General features: G+C 39.8%; 1 protein-coding gene across 1 annotated transcript; it reads left to right on the forward strand.

Moving 5' to 3' along the window:
• Window positions 1–39: 39 nt before the first annotated feature.
• Window positions 40–16,290, forward strand: samd1b (sterile alpha motif domain containing 1b). Its single transcript, XM_082537706.1, has 7 exons — window positions 40–3,111; window positions 4,175–4,418; window positions 5,635–5,762; window positions 9,923–9,971; window positions 10,054–10,165; window positions 13,818–13,932; window positions 14,058–16,290. Exons 1-7 carry the CDS (start codon window positions 1,933–1,935, stop codon window positions 14,199–14,201), a joined length of 1,971 nt encoding a protein of 656 aa, XP_082393832.1. The 5' UTR covers window positions 40–1,932; the 3' UTR covers window positions 14,202–16,290.
• The last annotated feature ends 2,020 nt before the right edge of the window (window positions 16,291–18,310 follow it).

The following is an 18,310-nucleotide window of genomic DNA, read 5'->3' on the forward strand; positions in this document are numbered from 1 at the left end:
TATATATATAGATATATATATCTATATATATATATAGATATATATATATCTCTCAAGCATTTTCTCCAGGATACACATTTGTTATGTGTAATGGTTTGTGTCTATCATTTGTAATATGGAACAATAGCCCCCACAGCTAATTGTCCACTTGCCATATTTACTTATTTATTCGATCAACACTCTTTTCCCACTCTGTGCGTGACCCCAGATTTACAGTGTGGTAATTTGTTTAAAAAAAAGATCAATTTGAGAATGTGCATCACAGAAGCACAGTGTCAGCTGAAGGTCTTAAAGGACCACTCCGGTGATTCAGCTTTACTGTTTAGTAAACTTGCATCAGAGGCTGCGTTATCTTATTAGTGCCTTGCATGGGTCAAGCTCCAAAAAACAAAGTCCTACATCTCCCACATCCTTTAAATTCTGCATAAATGTACAGTTTGTAACGCAGGCTGTTTGGGACTCTGCAAGGCCTGTCAGAATTACACGGGTGATGTGGTGTATTTAATTTCCTTTTATTAGTTTATTTAACAGAGAGAAAGAGATATCAACTGAAACAGGAGACAGCATTTCAAGAATAAATGGACTAGGACAATAATGCTGGGTCACTTTTAAGGCTACTGGATATTGTGCTTGTGTGTGGCATAGTCCCAAAAGTAAAGTTAAATGACCACAAACCAACTGCCACAGTAAACCTGGGGCTTCACAGAGAAATGAGTCACTTACAAGGCAACTAACATGGATCCGACATGTCTCTCCTGTATTAATGTTTCCCCTTCTTTTTCACTGAGGCAGATTAACCAGCTGAAAAACTCCAGATTTTATCAATGAATCTGACGCCAAAATCATAGTGGCAGATAAATGGTGGAAAGAGCTGCAAGCTGTAAGCCTAGTTGTAGTCATCAGCTGGCTTACTGGTTAATTTAAAAACCATTATTATTATTATTAATAATAAACTGTTTACATCACTTGTTGAGGTTTCACATTCGCTGTATTTCCTCCATGTCAGGTTTAATGTTGAATATATCATCATGGACAAAATGTTTGAAGTTATAATACAATATTATTATGTGTCTCCTCGATGTTTTTGCAGTGATACAACTTCCTCTCCATGCAGGCACAATGCTGGTACATACTGTCGCACTTTTTAGGGAAATGAGACCCCAATATAAACCATATTAACCCCCGCCACAGACATACTATACACACACACATACACACACTGCAAAGAGAAGCGTCTAAAGTCACGGAAACGGTGACATAAAAATACGAAGTGTAATATTTTGCAACATGAGTATCATTCCAATAAAGTTTTACTTGTAAAATTCTCCTGAACTCCCGCGTCCTCATTTGGGTGTGGAGCTGAAACGTGAAAGTTCCACGTTTGCCCAAAAGTGAGCGGATGCTGAGGTATTTAAAGTGTTCTCGGTGGGAGGTTGGCGTAGTCTTGAGGTGACATCCATCACTCCCGCCTGATGCGGGGTGAAGCCGTCATCCACCCATCTGTTGACCGCGCGGCTCACTCATTCGCCATAACGCTCAAAAATATAACACGCAAATACCCGGGGTGTCCTCGACGGAGGCTGCGTGCGTGTTTCTTTGTGCTGAAATCCACTGTGCTGCTGTAAACCGCAGGCTGATCAGAATAAGACTGCGAACAAAGAACGTGGCTCTGAGCCACGCGAATGCGAGTCAATTCCACCTTAAATGCAATTTGCGTCTCTGGCGGCAGAGACCATAGGCGCCATCTTCGGTCCACCTTAAGCGCACAATGTGGCAAACGAACGCAAGCGTACCAGCCAGGCTTCCGTCCTCATTCTCCAGCCGGGGATCGCACTTTGGCTTCCCAGCTTTGACACAGCGTCACTTGTGAAACAACAGAGAAGGAAAAAGAGACGCACTCGGGCCAAACCCCATCCGCACCAGCAGGAGAAGATGTCCGAGCCAAACAAGTACCGAGAGTGGATCCTGGAAACAATCGACTCTCTCCGCTCGAGAAAAGCCCGTCCGGATCTGGAGAGGATCTGTCGAATGGTCCGGAGACGACACGGGTCAGACCCGGACCGAACCAGGACAGAACTGGAAAAACTGATTCAAGAGCAGACGGTGCTCAAAGTTAGCTACAAGGGGTCCATATCGTACCGAAACGCGGCGAAGGTGCAGAGGAAAAGCAGAAAGAAGAGTGAGTTTACGGCCGCTGGCAGCAGCAGCAGCAGCGCGGAGGCAGCGAGGGAGCGGACCAAACACGATCATCTGAACAACAACGGCGACAGTGCGCACAGCTTCACGGACCAGGAGGAGGCAGAGGAGGACTCGGAGCCCAGCCCAGATCCACACACTCAAACATCAGGCAGCACCACCGGCAAAAAGCTCAAGCCTGCCTCCAGCCCGAGTAGCGGAAACGGGTGCCTCAGTTGTGGCGCAACAACGGGCTGTGCTGTCGGGAGCGGCTGTAAAGAGGAGAAAGCGAGTGCACCGAGAGACAAGGGATTAGGACAGCAGGCGGCGGGGGACTGCCCGTCGCCCGGTTTCGGCCACAGGACAGGCGCACACAGCGGGGCTGACGGCGGCAGGACGGCTCAGAGCAAAGCCGGTGCAGTTAGCGCAGAAAAGGAGTGTGCTGTGTCCCGGGCTGACACGCAGAGCAAAACTTGCCCTGGGAGTGTCAGCAGTGTTCATCAGAATCAAAGGCAGAAGCAGTCTGTTCCCCTCAAGCCCAAACTTCGAGTCGGAGGAGGGAGCACCAAAACAACGGGGAACCACGCTAACTCGGACCTGGGCGACAGATTAGTCGCTTCTGTTCGCAGCCTGTCCGAGAAGAGCCTCCGAGGGGGCTCAGCCACTGTGACCAGAGGCCACATGAAGCCGCTTGGGCTGAAGGAGATCCTGGGCTATCTGAGCAGCCAGGAACGGCTGTCGGAGGAAAAGCTGACCCGAGGCAAAGTCAAAGTGGTCATGGAGAGAGAGGTGGCGAGGGGCAGGCTGCGCAGGACCCGCTGCGGGAACATTACTCTCCCTCTGAGGGGGGTGGTGGTAGAGGAACCGATGCCGAAGAATGCGTCCGCTGACAGACTTGCAAAGAGCGCACTGCAGGACAAACACGCTGTGAAAAAGGTGGGCAACGCTAACTTAATATTTTCGACACGTCTGGACTGTGCGGGGCTCAGCGAGCAGCTTTGGCTCGATGGATTGCCGATAAATTAATGATCGCGGGTTGAAACCGCACGCACAGCATTAGGACGCGCTTCCGTCGCCCGGCGTGTGCTTCGTTTTTTCTTCTTCTCGTCAAACCTCAATGTTTCAAAAAGTGTTTGAGGGCATTTGAGGAAATGCGTTATTGTCTCGAATGCTTGTCAGTGGGATGCGACCGTGCCCGTGTTGCGTTTGTCCTCTGTAGCCTCGCCAAATGCGTGTCTCTGTCTGTGTGTGTATGTATAGCTCGGATTCCTGCACAAAAGGTGCGGGTTACAGAGAGGAGCAGACAGCTCCGGAGCGGCTTTCCCCGGCTCCCAGGGCGAGAGCGCGCACCAAAGAGCGTCTGTGCGCGGCGCGAGCACGAGCACCTACAGATTTCGTTTCCACTTCGCTGTTTTCGGGTCAATAACATCTGATTTCGTTCCTATAAACTTTAGCCGTGCACACCGGAGCGCAGAGTGTCTGGGCCTGCCGCGCAGTAGGCGGTGTCTGTCTAAACTTGAGACGTGCCGCTGCCGCGCTCCTGTGAGCGCTGCTCTGTCGCGCAGGCCGACGGAGGACTCAGCCCCATCAGCCGGACATCGTGTTTACTCATATAATAAAAGCGCCATTCTAACGTTTTTATTATAGCCTTCCCGTTTATGTCCCACTACCCCTCCCGTTTCTTGCTTCATTAAGTCCTTTGTGTCATTTCTGACAGCGCACTCTCCTCCCTCGCGCTCTCCCTCTCCACCCTGTGTGTGCGTGCAAACTTAGCTATAGTAGGCGGCTATCGTTATTTCTGATGTCTTTCTCCAAGTGGGGGGTGTTTATGAGCAGCACTGTCTGCCCCGGAGAAGCTCAGCAGACCTGATATGCTCTTAAACCCCTCAAAACTTAGGGAGCGATTAACTTAGCTTTAAACTCATCTCGAAAAGCAGTGCACCCCCACCCCTTTTTTTTTATTGCGTTTCTTCTGATACAACTTTATGTGTGCTTGCAGCCGCCGTCACCCTCTCTCCAGGAGAATGAGCCGATGGAAACAGCCAGTGAAGAAGAGGAACGGGAAGACAACGAGGAAGAAGAGGAGGAGGAGGATACTCGGAGTTCTGAGGAGGAGGGAGGACTATCCCCGGTAGCCATGACAACCGAACCAGTGCTCATTGAGAAAATCAGAGAAGATGCTGAGATCCAGAAAGCATCAAAGCAGGAGAGCCCCCAGCAGGAGCAGCAGGAGGGAGGCAAAGGTGTGTGCACTGAATGGCTGTGTGTACTCAGAGGCAGCCTCATTAAAGAACTAGTAATATTCTCACGGTTATATTAAATAGCTCTTTACTGACCACGGCTGCTGCTTCTTAAAACCTTCAAGTGGTTATTTGTTTTTTTCTTTTCAAACTGATTTCCAACTTTAAATTGGACTTTTTTAAGTTTTTAATTTTTCTTCAACAACAATTTCAAACAGACTAATACTAATAACTAATACTAGTAATTATTTAATACTTGAATAATTTTTTCTTTCTTTATGTTTTGCTATGAAAATGGGAATGTGGGCAGCAACTTATTGAACTTTGCAGACATATATAGAAATAGAGTTTGTACAATTCTGAGGCGTTTCAAAGTAAATATTTGGCTTGACCACCTTTGTTCTGCAGCACAGACTGCACTTGCTTAGGTAAGCATTCCTGTTATTTTTTTAAGTAGTCTTCAGGAATTGCTCTCCAGGCTTCCTGAAGGACATTTCAAAGCTCTTCTTTGGATGTTGGCTCCCTTTTGCTCAGGTCTCTGGCAAGATGATCTCACAGTGCCTCAGTAATGTTGATGTCTGTATTTGAACCTGTTGCTACTAATTTTCAGTTCAGTTCTTATGTAATTTGCCATGCATCAGCCCTTTCCCTGTTTTTCTTTCTTAAGAATAGCTTCTTGATAACCACCCTTCCACTGAGACCATTTCTTATGAGGTTTCACTGGGTCACTCCATACACATTTTCTTTAATAACACAAAGAAATTGTGTTATCTTTGACATATTTTGTGAATTCAGCTAAAGGATTGGGAACGCATTATGCATTTTTGCAACTGGGTGCTGGTAATAAAGTGCCTACACATACAATTTATACTTTTTTTTTACACTTAGGTCAGTGTTAGGGAACGTAAAAAACAAAACACTAGTCCGCTGTGAATAGCCAGTTACCAGGACTGGACAGAAAATGAATGAAAAAGCAACCAATGTCCAAAAGAACCTTCAAAATACCTTCCTGGACTCAAGAGCACTTTAATAAATCAGAAGGAAGTCTGGCTCCTTGGAAGTAAAAAATATAGAAATGAGGAGTAGCTCAAGACTTTTTAACAGTACTGTACACAGTAAATTACATAAATAGTTGCTCCTATGCTACCATTAAACTATTTTCAGATATAGAATTTCCTTTCTTCAGTCTTTTTACCTTGCTTTGACTTTTTTTTTTCAGGTTTGCCGGTGCTTGATTTCATCCCCGACACACCAGTTCAGGGAGCCTCGCAGTCACAGAGTAATGGTCCAGTCATGGAAGAGAGAGCTGGTTCCCCTGATCAGATACCAATGGAGGTGCAAGTGAGCGTAAGTACATGTGTCGTCCACTTTGTTTTTGTTTTGTTCTGTTTTTTCAATCATTCAAAATGGTTTGACTGATAGTACACAAGTATTATAAGTCAAATATACTGGAGCATTAAATGTGAAAGTATTCTTTGTGTAGTAATGCTCTTTTCCTAGAGGAGTGGTCATTAGTGAAAATCCTAAATTACAAGCTAAATGTTTGCAAAAAAACAAAAAATGTGAATTTGGACTATTTTAACCATGAATTGACATCAACTTTTATCCTCCATGATGCTGCCTATATGATGTCAACAACTCAGTGTTTGTATCTGCCAAAACTTTCTCAGACTTTTCAGTTTTCCTAGTCAGGAACTCATTTTTCCGATTATTATTTTAGAAGTGTCTAACTGCCAACTAACATAAATATCTAATCAGCCAATCACATGGCAGCAGCTCAGTGCATATCGGCCTGTGGACATAATCAAGACAACCAGCTGAAGTTCAAGCTGAGCTTCAGAATGAGGAAGAAAGTTGATTTAAGTGACTTTGAACCTGGTTGTTGGTACCAGACAGGTCTGAGTATTTCAGAAACTGCTGATCTGCTGCAACTTTCCTACATAACCATAGAAAATGCTATCCCTTTATGATAAGGGCATACCCACCTTCTGAGGATTACGTGCCATATCACAAAGCTCAAATCATCCAAAACTGGGGGGTATTTTCAACATGACAATGACTTCACTCAATTTGAATACCTTAATTCATCGACATCTTTCGTATATTTGATTTTTTCTCAATTCCCTTAAAAGCGTTTTTTTAGCATCTCATAAGAAGGAAGGAGGAATCATCTGAAGGCGGAATCAGAGTTCTGTACTTACGTGGCTGATCTTAGGTTGTTAAGGAAATTTCTGTATGTTATTAGTCTGTTTAAATATACAAGCCAATTATTTTTTATCAGAGTAAGGAAAACTACTACTACTCCTACTACAAATATCAGTAGAAACCTTGAAATAAAAAACACTCACAATATACTTTTAATAATAAATAAATCAAAACAGGAAATCCCAAAGTCAGCTTAACAAATAATCAAAATCTTAGAGTACGAGAATGGAAACAAACATTTAAACCCCAAAACTCAAAATCCTGCAACCAATTACAGAAAATCCATCTCATGCTTTTCCCCAGTTTAACCTATTAAACCAAGTTTAGCACACAGTTAGATCAGTTCAAGCAACAAATCTGAGAGCAAACTTTAAGAAAACTCAATAATATGCACTAATTGTTTTCATTTAATTTATCTTAACTCATCAAAGAACTTTCTCAAATAAATATCCATCCATCCATCCATCCATCCATCCATCCATCTGCTTATTTAATTCAAGGACACTAATAACTATAAAAAATAATAATTAAAAATATTAAAGATTTCACATTATATTTTTTCTGCACTGCATGTAGAAGTTATTATTTAAATGGTTTTCTAGGTCTTATTGGTCTAACTGTCACAATGTAACTACAACTCATGATTGTGAAGTTACAAAACTTGTATATAAAAGTATATAAAAATGTAAAAAATTAAACCTGATTTTAAGATAACCTCCTTGGGCAGTCCTGCACCACTTCCAACATTCTTGTAGATCATTCCAAGAAAGTTTTGTTACCTTTAATTAGGGCTGTTCGATATAACGATATATATCGGATGACGATATAAAAATGTCTATGTTTCATTTTACGCTATCCTTTGTTTCGTGGTGTCGCAAAATAAACTGTTTACCTGTTTTTATGCATTGTGGTTAGCAACAACGACGGTAACAGCATCGCGTGTCCGCTTGTTTATGTTCCACATAAACCTTTCACAATAAAGCTCAAGATCCTGTTGAGACTTTTCAAAATAAACTGAATCACGTGAAAGAGCAGATTATTTACGGATGAGAAGTAAAAAAGAGCCCCCAGGTGCTAAAAAAAAATCAACCTTAGACTCAAACGTTAGAACAGGCTTTCCCCGCAGCACGCCGTGTAATAAATACTCACAAAGAAAACGGCGGCCGTTACAACTTATGTTTAAAAATGTATAGTTTCATGCATCGGTTAAAACACTCGACTCCAGCTACACGACGCGCAGCTGGAAACACTTCCCGCAAGTCAAGCTGCCCGAGATTCACAGAATTTACAGAAAATGTTACATTTTTGTGATTTATATCGTTATCGGACGATAGAATTCTTATATCGGGATATGAGATTTTGGTCATATCGCACAGCCCTACCTTTAATACTTGTGTCAGCGACACATGCTGGATTTCCAAAAACAAAATTCCACTGAGCCAAATCTGATGAGTTGTTTTAAAAATAAATCTCAGATACACAATGGCATATTCCAAGAATCATCTTGTTTTCCATTACTGTTCTCCATCAAACATGTCAGCGCATTATAGTCTGTGTTAACTGAACCTAGAGGACAAATTGTTGCTCTTAGTGTTGAAAAAGCAACAAACCTGCTTCTAGTTGGGTTCCTGATCTGATGAGTCACTTTATGGTTGCAAACTGTGGCCTCTTTAACTAAAGAGGCTGTTTGGTCACTGGGTTACAATCAGAGAACCAGCTCTGAATGGGAGTGATTATCCTTGAAATGAAGGCTGTGTCAATTTTTGACACAGAAGTCAGTGTTTTGCTCTCTGCAACAGTAAAATCTCAAAAGTGCGAGTTCTCCCTTTCATTGGAAAAGCAAATATTACGTTATGATTAATGTTGAATGGCCAAGCTTTGTCACACTTTAGATAATTATACAATCAGGAAATGTCTTACACTGTACTACAGGATATGCCCAATATGTGATTAAGAGCCTGATGCTGATTAACGGGTTATTAAGGAGGAACAAAATATTAAAAAGGGTGTAAGTGCAGAGTGAGCTAGACTGACATCTCTCTGACCCTTTCATTAGTTCTGTTGTTCTGATTGGGTGAGGGAGTTATACCTTTATCACGTTTTTTAACTAAAATAGTGCTTTTAAATGAGTATTCCTGGTAAGAGTTCTGAATGCCAGAAAAGAAGCCTCTAGCAACACTTTACATTTTTCAAGAGGTTCAAATAAATTATAAGAAAATGTAGCAGACAGATTACTCTTGTTTCGTAATTATTTGTTAACTATGATCCACACTGATCTAGAAAATGTAATCAGAGTAAACAGCAGTTTATCACACACTCTTAACATCTCTCCAACAGCATACCCAAACACTGAAGCCGTGTGCATGCTGGGCATTTTATATGAAAATGATTAAAATAAATAATTAGTACCCGACAAGGACTTTATTAGGTATCAGTGGTATATATGGTATATGAATGTTGATATACACTGCTTCAAAATGTGTTAGACCACCACCCAGTGTAAGGTTTATTAAAGGTATTTGTAACTATCAAAATGTTTTTTTATGTTTCTATAACTGGTTAATCACCACTGCGTGCATGCTCTTTAACTGAATTTTTAATTATTGTTGTTATCCACAAATTTTAAAATTGACTGTTTTACAAAAAGCAGAAAAAACACTAAATTAAATTATAATTTTTTTAATTAAAGATGCCAAAATACAGCTATTCACTTGCATTCCTGAACAAATTTTTTTTAATCAATTCCAGCATGGCAGCACAAATGTGGTTTGCATAATGTGTGCATATACCTTTTTTTGAACATATACCATGCAATGCTCAACATAGCACTTATTATCCAAGCACTTCTTATGTATTGTGTATATGTATTGTGTAATGACAATGTCAACAGAGGAGTGATTTCAAATGCAATTACAGAGTTTTGTTGGTTAAAGTAATGAGAGATTCAGTATGTGGAAGCATCCATTTATCTCCAGGAGGCTTTTCTATGCTTTCAAAAGTCGGGCAGAAAAATCCTATTACAAAAGGTGTCTAAGGCAGACTTCAGTTCTCCACCAGGGTGACTCATCAGCTTTGTCAAACCCCCCCCCCAGTCCACTTCATACCTTTGCACATCATCATTTTTACTCCCACAGCAGATGGTCTCAATGTCCCACTGTGGTTTTGTCATGATGCATCTTCATGCTGCTAGCTCCTCTTGTCCTTCATTTTAGGCGGAGGTCATATGACTCTCTCTGTATTGCTCTGACACTCCCTCTTTGCATTTAATTTAACCCCTGTCTTTCTTTCCTGTCCATGCACAGAATCAGACACAGCATGATGAAATAAACCACAGCTCCTCAGACTTTAACAGTGAGTTTCGTTTCATTGATAATCTCAAACTGAGTGCATGTTCGGGTTTCACGACAAGGAATCATACTTGCCTCCTTCGTAGATTTGGAGTGCAAGACAGAGGTCGGTGTGTCGTCCTGCCTGCTAACACCCACAGCCTCCCCGAGAGACTCCAGCCGATCTGAAGAACGAGGGATAACCATTAGCAGTGGAGTGTGAGTACAGTAGAGATGTTGCAGATGCTGATGCATGCATGCACACAAGCGTTAGAAAACTATGAACAAAAGTCAACAGCTTCTTTGTGTGAAATTCTGACGATACATAGCAATATATATGTTAAAAATATCAATTTGGTGCTGATACAGATTTTATTTCTGCTTTGCTTTTTGGGCATTTGCTCCCTTTTAAAAAAATTGCTTTTATGCTAGCAAAACAAAGAATTCAGAATTCAAATGTTCATCAAACTGTCTTTCAATGCAAACATTTTCTCTCTTTTCTGAGTTTTCCTGCCCACTCTCCTCACTGTCCTGCCAAGTAAAAAAAAAGAAAGAAAACAGACTGAAACTAAAACCCACACACTCACATTTACACCTCCCATTATTCTCTTTACAGGCTCTGTCTTGTCTTGCAGTTTCTTGAAATACTTTGGAGTGATGTGTTGTCCTTCTCTGTATGCTGTCATTTTCTTCAAAACAATAAAAAACAATCAAACTCAAACAAGAAAACTATTCCTAAAACTAAAAACTGTTTAGATAAAATAAAAAAGATGAATTACAAAACTTTAATAACTCTGCAACAGATTTCTCACTGCAGTCCTGCACAGACCAGTTTGCATTGTAACATTTGACTGATTAAAATTAAATAAATAAAATTGAGTTTATTTCATATTTTGATCAATTTTAGATAGACATTAACACATATTGTTTTCTTGGTGATGCTCTGCTGAGCCAATTCTGCCGGATGATTTACTTCTTGTTTGTTTTGAAGGCTTTTTTTTTTTCAGATAAGGTCATGTGATGAAGAAAGTATGCCCTGATTCTATTGCAAGGTTTAAAATATCAGGATACTTTAAAAAGACACCTGGTCTTTAGCAGGTTCTAAAATTAGAACGTCAGATGAGCTACAAAACATGACATATTATACTGTGTTGTTATTTATACAATTTATAACTAAATACAGAAGCAGTGTGTAGAAAACTAAGTAAACCTTGATAGGAATTAACAGGGTAAGAGGCAGCCAAATGCACTCGATTAACTAATCATCAGAAGGCGTGACTTCCTCTATAAAAGCAGATTTTTAGCAGTTTGCTGGTCTGGAGCATTCAGGTGTGTGTTAACACAGTGCAAAAGAAGAAACACAGCAGCAATGATCTTGGTGAAGCAATTGCTCCTGCCCATCAATACAGAAAGGGTTATAAGACCATTTCCAAACATTTTAAAGTCCATCATTCTGCACTGAGAAGGATTATTCACAAGTGGAAAACATTCAAGACAGCCGTCCATCTTCCCAGCTTGTTTCTGCTTTTTCTTGTTGTGTACATATTATTTATTAATGCTATTTGCAGTCAACTTTAGTACAATCTTAGTTTTATATTTTTAGGATTTTTTTTTTTGCTTTTTTTGCACTACCTCTCATTATAAGACCTTCACTATGGGCCTCTGGTACTTTTCCTTTGAAAATGTTGTTTTTATTGTATAATATACTATGTTTTTTTTCTTTTTCTTGCTGCTGTAACACAGCAGTTTCCTTTGCAGGATCATAAAATATCTATTTGTCTGTCTGTGTAGATGTACCAGTAAATTTCTTCCATGCTTAGACCCTTCAATGCTTAGAGAAATTGCAAAAAACCCAAGAACTCCGTCTCACATTTTACAGGCCTCAGTCAGCATGTTTAATGTTAAATTCATTACAAGTCAATTAGAACAAGACTGACATGCGTGGATTGTTTGGAAGGGTTGTCAGGAGAAAGCCTCTTCTTGCTAAAAGAGGACATGGCAGCGCAGCTTAGGTTTGCAAAGTTGCATCTGGAAAAATGACGAATCTAAACTGGAGATGTTTTGCCGTAATGTTCAGTGTCACATTTAGAAAAAACCAAACAGCGTATGAACACAGACACCTCAGACCAGCTGTCAGTACGGTGGTCGAGGGGTGATGAATTGGGCTTGGTTTGCAGCCACAGGACCTGGATATCTGTCAGTCATTGAGTTGAGCACGAACTCCTCTGTATACCAAAGTATTCTTGAGTGAAACATGAGAATAGAATAGAATAGAATAGAATAGAATAGAATAGAATAGAATAGAATAGCCTTTATTGTCATTGTACAGAGTACAACAAAATTGGAGTGCCACTCCCTTGGTGCAAGTTTCAATAATAAATATAAATGTAAAATATAAAAAGTACAAAAAAAACAATCGTAAGTACTCAAACAATAGTAAGTACAATATATACAGGATAGCAGCATTAATATAATGACAGTATGAATAGCAGCATAATATAATGACAGTATGAATAGCAGCATTAATATAATGACAGTATGAATAGCAGCATAATATAATGACAGTGACGGTATGGAATAGGTTCAATTGTTTTTGTGCTTATTGACTACAGTGATAGCTCTGGGAAAGAAGCTATCCCTGAATCTGTTTGTCCTGGTTTTATGTGACCTGTACCGTCGGCCTGACGGTAATAGTTCAAACAGTTGATTGCTGGGGTGAGAGTGGTCCTTGATGATATTGCCAGCTCTGCTGAGGTACCGAGAGTTTGCTGTGACCTCCAGGCTGGGCAGAGAGCAGCCAGTGATCTTCTGGGCTGTGTTGATGACCCTCTGCAGTACTTTCCTGTCCGCAGCTGAGCACCCTGCATACCATGATGTTATCCCGTACGTTAGGATGCTCTCCTAAAAGGAGACTTTCTGTTTGACAGACAAAGCTTGTCCCAAATTGGATCTTGCAACAGGACAATGATCAATGAGAACAGCAGCAAATCTACAAAAAATGGCTAAAAACAGAAAAGGAAGGTGCTCCAATTGCCCACTGAAAGTTTAGACCTCAACCTGATTGAAATGCTGTGGTGGGACCTTAAGAGAGCTGTGCATAAACAACTCCCCTCATTGAACTGAAGCAACGTTGTAAAGAAGAGCTGGCTAAAATTGTTTGACAGTGATGTGGCAGAGGTGGTTCTACAAGGTGACATTTATTATAATATATAAAAACCCTGAAACTCAAGGATGGTGTACTTTCATTTTCACATTATTTTTCATGTGAAGAACATCCTACATTTGTTTAGTGTCATATTTGATATTTGCCCATATTTGATGGACTCTTTTCAGCCAATATGGATGTGACCACCCATAAATTAAAACTAAACAATTGTACTTAACCTGTGAGATCTTAGCTTCAATCTGCAGACAGGACACAAAAAAGTTATAATATTTTAACAGTTGTGTGAGTTTAATTTCAACCTTAATATCCAACTAATCACCACCAAGCACTTAATCACAGGATATTGTGTAGTGCAATATAAGCACTTCCCTGATTACATTATACACTTAAAATAAAGTGAGACATATGATTATACCAACTGTGACACAAAAGTAATCACTGAAACACAGGAAGTCAATGCATAGCATACTAGAGGTGAATGACTTCTGCGAGGTTAGACAAAGTGATCCAGATCTCTGGCCCCAGCTCTCTACCAGTTTTATGAAATGAAAAAGCATTGATAGTTTTTCTGCAGTCATGCTATGCACTATAGAATTTACAAAAGAGAGGAAAAATAAATCTGGCAGCACTATAACTGTTAAAATTGACTGTTTCAACGTCGCGTCCTGCATGTTTTCTGTTTGACCAACTGTGTTATTTTTGCAGGCTCATGAAGTCTGAGGGCGTCAATGGGAGCCCAGTAAACTGGACAGTGTCAGATGTTGTCAGTTATTTCACAGCAGCGGGTTTCCCTGAGCAGGCTGCTGCGTTCAGGACCCAGGTAAGGCTGTGATCTTCCTTAGTTGCCACTAGAGTGCACCATACAGAAGCTCAATGGCTTGCGCTTCACTTTAAACACTTGTAATCAACATGCACCTGCATGCGCTGTTTTGCTCTCTTCATTAGGAAATCGATGGAAAGTCACTTCTCCTCATGCAGCGTAATGATGTTTTGACTGGCCTGTCAATCAGACTTGGCCCCGCCCTCAAGATCTATGAACGTCATGTAAAGGTTCTGCAGAAAACACACTTTGAGGATGACGACTGCTAACAGCATGAATCAAATACAAGCAGACTGTTGTGTTTGTATCTACATATAGCTAACGTAGTATAAAAATGCATGCATGATATACAGTACAATACACTTCACTTTTCATCTCATGTCACACAACACATGCAAACACAAAAACACAGGTACACACACACTGTTGTTTCTTATCCTCCTGCCTCTTGACATCAGAAATGAGACTGGATTTTCTAGACAACAAGGATTTTCTATCAGAGCACAAGTGTCGGAGGGAGAAAGTAGAGCAGAGATTTTCAAACCACCATGCAATTTCTCCTTTAAGACAAACAACAATTAAGCACTTTGCAATTGTACTGATTAAACTGTGCAAAATGTTTTGGTTTAAGCTGTCACTTCATGCTGCTTTTTATGCACATTTTGAAAGCGGTATGTGTTTTTTTTCTGGGACTTGGGGAAGGGGTCATTTGCATTTTTGGGCTATGATCTGAGAATGTTCTTGTTGGTGTGTACCTTTCCTTCTACAAATAGACAGAACATGTTGAAAAGGACAGCAAAGAATTTAGAGGTTGACCGGATTTGAGACATTCCCAAAGCTGAAGTAGGCCGATGATGGCTGGCATGATGAACCTTTATATTGTTCTCTATGTTTAAAACAAAACCTGTGCAGGGTTATGGAAATTTTGGAAATGGTTGCTGGTCAAAGCAATAAACTGACTAAGATGTTTGAGAGGCTTTTGGACCATGTCAGCTTATCAGCTGGTTGATTTTGTGTAACTTAATATCTCATATGGAAAAAGTATTTTTTAAATCTGCTTAGGGCTATGCATCACCACCTTATATGCTGGTTTTACAGAGATACACTTTGATATTTGCTTTACATCAGACTTTACTTCTTTAATAGACACCTAAAATCACATGTCACACAGAACTGTTTACCTGTCTTATGTAGGTCCAGTTTTATAGAAATTATGAGTAAGCTGAGAGCTTTTTTCCTAAACAAACTAAATGGATCGATCTACTGGGAGTGATCCGCTCATCAGTGATGATTTACACAAAGAGTGTAATTTTTAAGTGTATTTAAAAGTGTTTAAGTGTATCTTTAGTTATCATGACATCTTGGACCAGAGTTAAGATGTTGTGATTTCTTGAAGACAGTTCATCCTCAAATCCAATTAAAGGGAACTATTTAGTACTTTATTACTAAAAGAGATATTGCAGCTCAGCTGAGGGGGATAATAGTTGCTCTTTTTGTAGTCACATTGAAAAGATTGATGGATGTAGCTCAGTAGAAAGAAACTTGTTCCTAACAGAAACTGCTCACCCAAAAGCAAAGTGATTGGATTTTTTTTTTTGTTATTTTCACTGAGTCACTGCTGAATTATTCCAAATGAATGAAATTTGGACTCTGGACGCCTCCTCACTGATTTTAGATCAAGAAATCAAGACATGATTGAAGTGCAGGCCTTCAGCTTTAACAAACAAATTGGAATAACAGCTATTTTTGTACATAGTCCTCAGTTTCCAGAGGCTAAAAAGTAATTGGACAACTGACTGACAGGCACCTCTATGGTGATGCTGTTATCTTCGTTATTTCATGACAGAGTAAAAGTATCTTGTAAAAGACAGAAAGTATCTAAAGGAGCCTGCACAGTTCTGAAGAAATATTGCAAAGAAAAACCAGAATGATGGAGACAGAAACATACCATACCATATCATCTGTCAAACATGGTGAAGGCATGTAATGGTACGGACATGTGTGGCTGCCAACACAACTGGACCTCTAGTGTTTATTAATATTGTGATTGCTGATAGAAGTGGCAGAATTAGTTCTAAAGTGTGCGAGGCATTGAGGTTCAGGTTCAGCCAAAAGTTCGAAACTGATCCAAGAACCATTCAATTTGATGGATAGTGGATAGTGAGTCAAAGTGCAGGGCAAAAGCTGCCCAAGAGTTTCTCAAGGTAAAGAAATGTGAGATTCCTCAATGGCTAAGACAGTCACCTGACATGTTTTTAGTTATTAAATATAAAAATGGTGGCAGAAAGACCCACAAAGAGCAACTGAAGGAGCAACAGTAAAGTAAATGCAGCATTTGATGATGTCAGTTTTCATCCAAATATTTTTCGGGCTAATGATAGCTTCCTTCACTTGCATCAACACCGCTTTGGACCTCATTGAGAATTAAATGCAATCCTTTCAGGGGCTTTTATCAGCTGTATTTATCATGGAATAATAAGGGAACAGACCTCATCTGATCACAATCATACTTTTTAGCCTGCAGTAGGCATTTGGTAATGTCCAATGGTTCTAGACTTCAAGGTTTCCAGCAAAAGTAGTTTAATTAATCCTTATTTTTAAATTTTTCTTATTCAGTTACTTTTGAGCCTCTAAAATCAGGGGCTTTGTATAACAATGTGTGCGAAACAGTTAATACAATACTTTTGTTAAAACCCCTCAAATGGAAGTCTGCACTTGAGTCACATCTTCAATGCTTGATTTAAAATCTTCTGTGGTGGTGTGCAGCTCTCTAACTGTTCCCAATATTCATCCAAATATTTATGGCTTTAGACACCAGAGAAAAAAATATTTCAATTCGATTTCTGTATGAACTTCCTCTTTAATATGACAGCATATGTCAGATCATCAAGTCTTTTGTATGGTATTTTTAGCGTACTAGCTTAATCGTTGAGAATGATTTCGCTCGATGTCTTGAAAACACTTTAGTGCTGTTCAATCAACACCAATGTAAGATAAAAGTAAAACAGGATGTAGCAGCAAAAGGTAGCATGCCTTACACACACACACACACACACACACACACACACACACACACACACACACACACACACACACACACACACACACACACACACACACACACACACACACACACATTTTATTGGTCCTAAATATGTCTTTATTTAATGTAGGTTATTTATTTGTGTATTATATGTCAGTTCCAGACACATACTTAAGGTAATATTAACTTTGTTAGTTGCTTCTGTTAGCTAGTTACACTTGGAAGTTACTTTTTAATATTTAGTAAATAGATTTTAATTTTGTCATAGATAACTAGGAAAAGCTTGAAGGGACAGGCAGCTGGTTCAATCTTTTGCCTTCCTGGGTCTATGAAAACACCTGACTGTTACTTTTAACAGGGACAGTGCATTTTGATGGACGATGTAAAAAAACATATGATAAAAAATCCCAAATTTGAGCAAGAAACACTAAAAGCGCTTTACTTACATAACAAAGGCTCAAGTCTTATAGACATGCTTACTTCTTTTGTTCCTATAGATATTACTGATAGTCAACATTAAAGAAGAAAATACTGCTTCTGTGGCCTATTTAATGTAGAAAACACCTATGAAGCATCTAAATATCTCTGTGAAACCAGCTGCAGAGTAAAGTTTGGCTAATTGAACTGAAATCAGCCGATAAATCACCTCTGAACTAACACACACACACACACATATATATTAAAACCCATTTGGCTGATTGTTAATTACTAAGATTACATTATTTACTGAGAGATGTTGTGGGTAAAGTTGAGTCGATCAATCAAGTGATCTCATGCCACCAGCATTTTTTAATGATAACGACAAAAGGCGACCAAATGTGTCCAGTTGTCACATAATTTATTTCCATCTGTATTGTAACAGCATGCATTCCATGTTTATGATACAAAAGACTGTAATTTTGTTTCTTTGTCTTATTTTTTTTTTTTTTCAGCATATCCAATACATTTCAACGTACACTGATGCGTAAATCAGATTCAATGTTTCTTTGTGCATTTAAACCTCCTCTACCTCTCACTGTCTTTCCAATAACTGTGTTTGAAAGATTATTACCATTAGAAAGAAGAAAGTGTTCGATGTGTTGTTAACATCATTTCCTTCTTGTTCGTTAAATCTGTTGGAGGGAACAGCTCGAGTCCTGATTCTCACAGGGGGAATGTACAGTATGTTTAAGCCCTTGTAGCTTGTTTCCTTTCATTTGTTTAAACAATTTAGTAATAAAACATAAAAAATAAAAAGAATCCACAGTGAGTGAATGCTCAGTTGTTTGCAAGCTGTGGTGGTGTTTTTGTGAGTGTCCTTGAGAGGGTGTGTCTATGTATGTGTGTACTAAACAT

The sequence above is a fragment of the Aulonocara stuartgranti genome, assembly GCF_965226115.1.
Source record: "Aulonocara stuartgranti genome assembly, chromosome: 6".
In the NCBI taxonomy this organism is placed as follows: domain Eukaryota; kingdom Metazoa; phylum Chordata; class Actinopteri; order Cichliformes; family Cichlidae; genus Aulonocara; species Aulonocara stuartgranti.

Coding starts and splice junctions, on each gene's coding strand:
- samd1b (XM_082537706.1), top strand. CDS start 1,933: ATGTCCGAGCCAAACAAGTACCGAGAGTGGATCCTGGAAACAATCGAC. Junction 3,112..4,174: donor ACAAACACGCTGTGAAAAAG/GTGGGCAACGCT, acceptor GTGTGCTTGCAG/CCGCCGTCACCCTCTCTCCA. Junction 10,166..13,817: donor ATAACCATTAGCAGTGGAGT/GTGAGTACAGTA, acceptor TTATTTTTGCAG/GCTCATGAAGTCTGAGGGCG.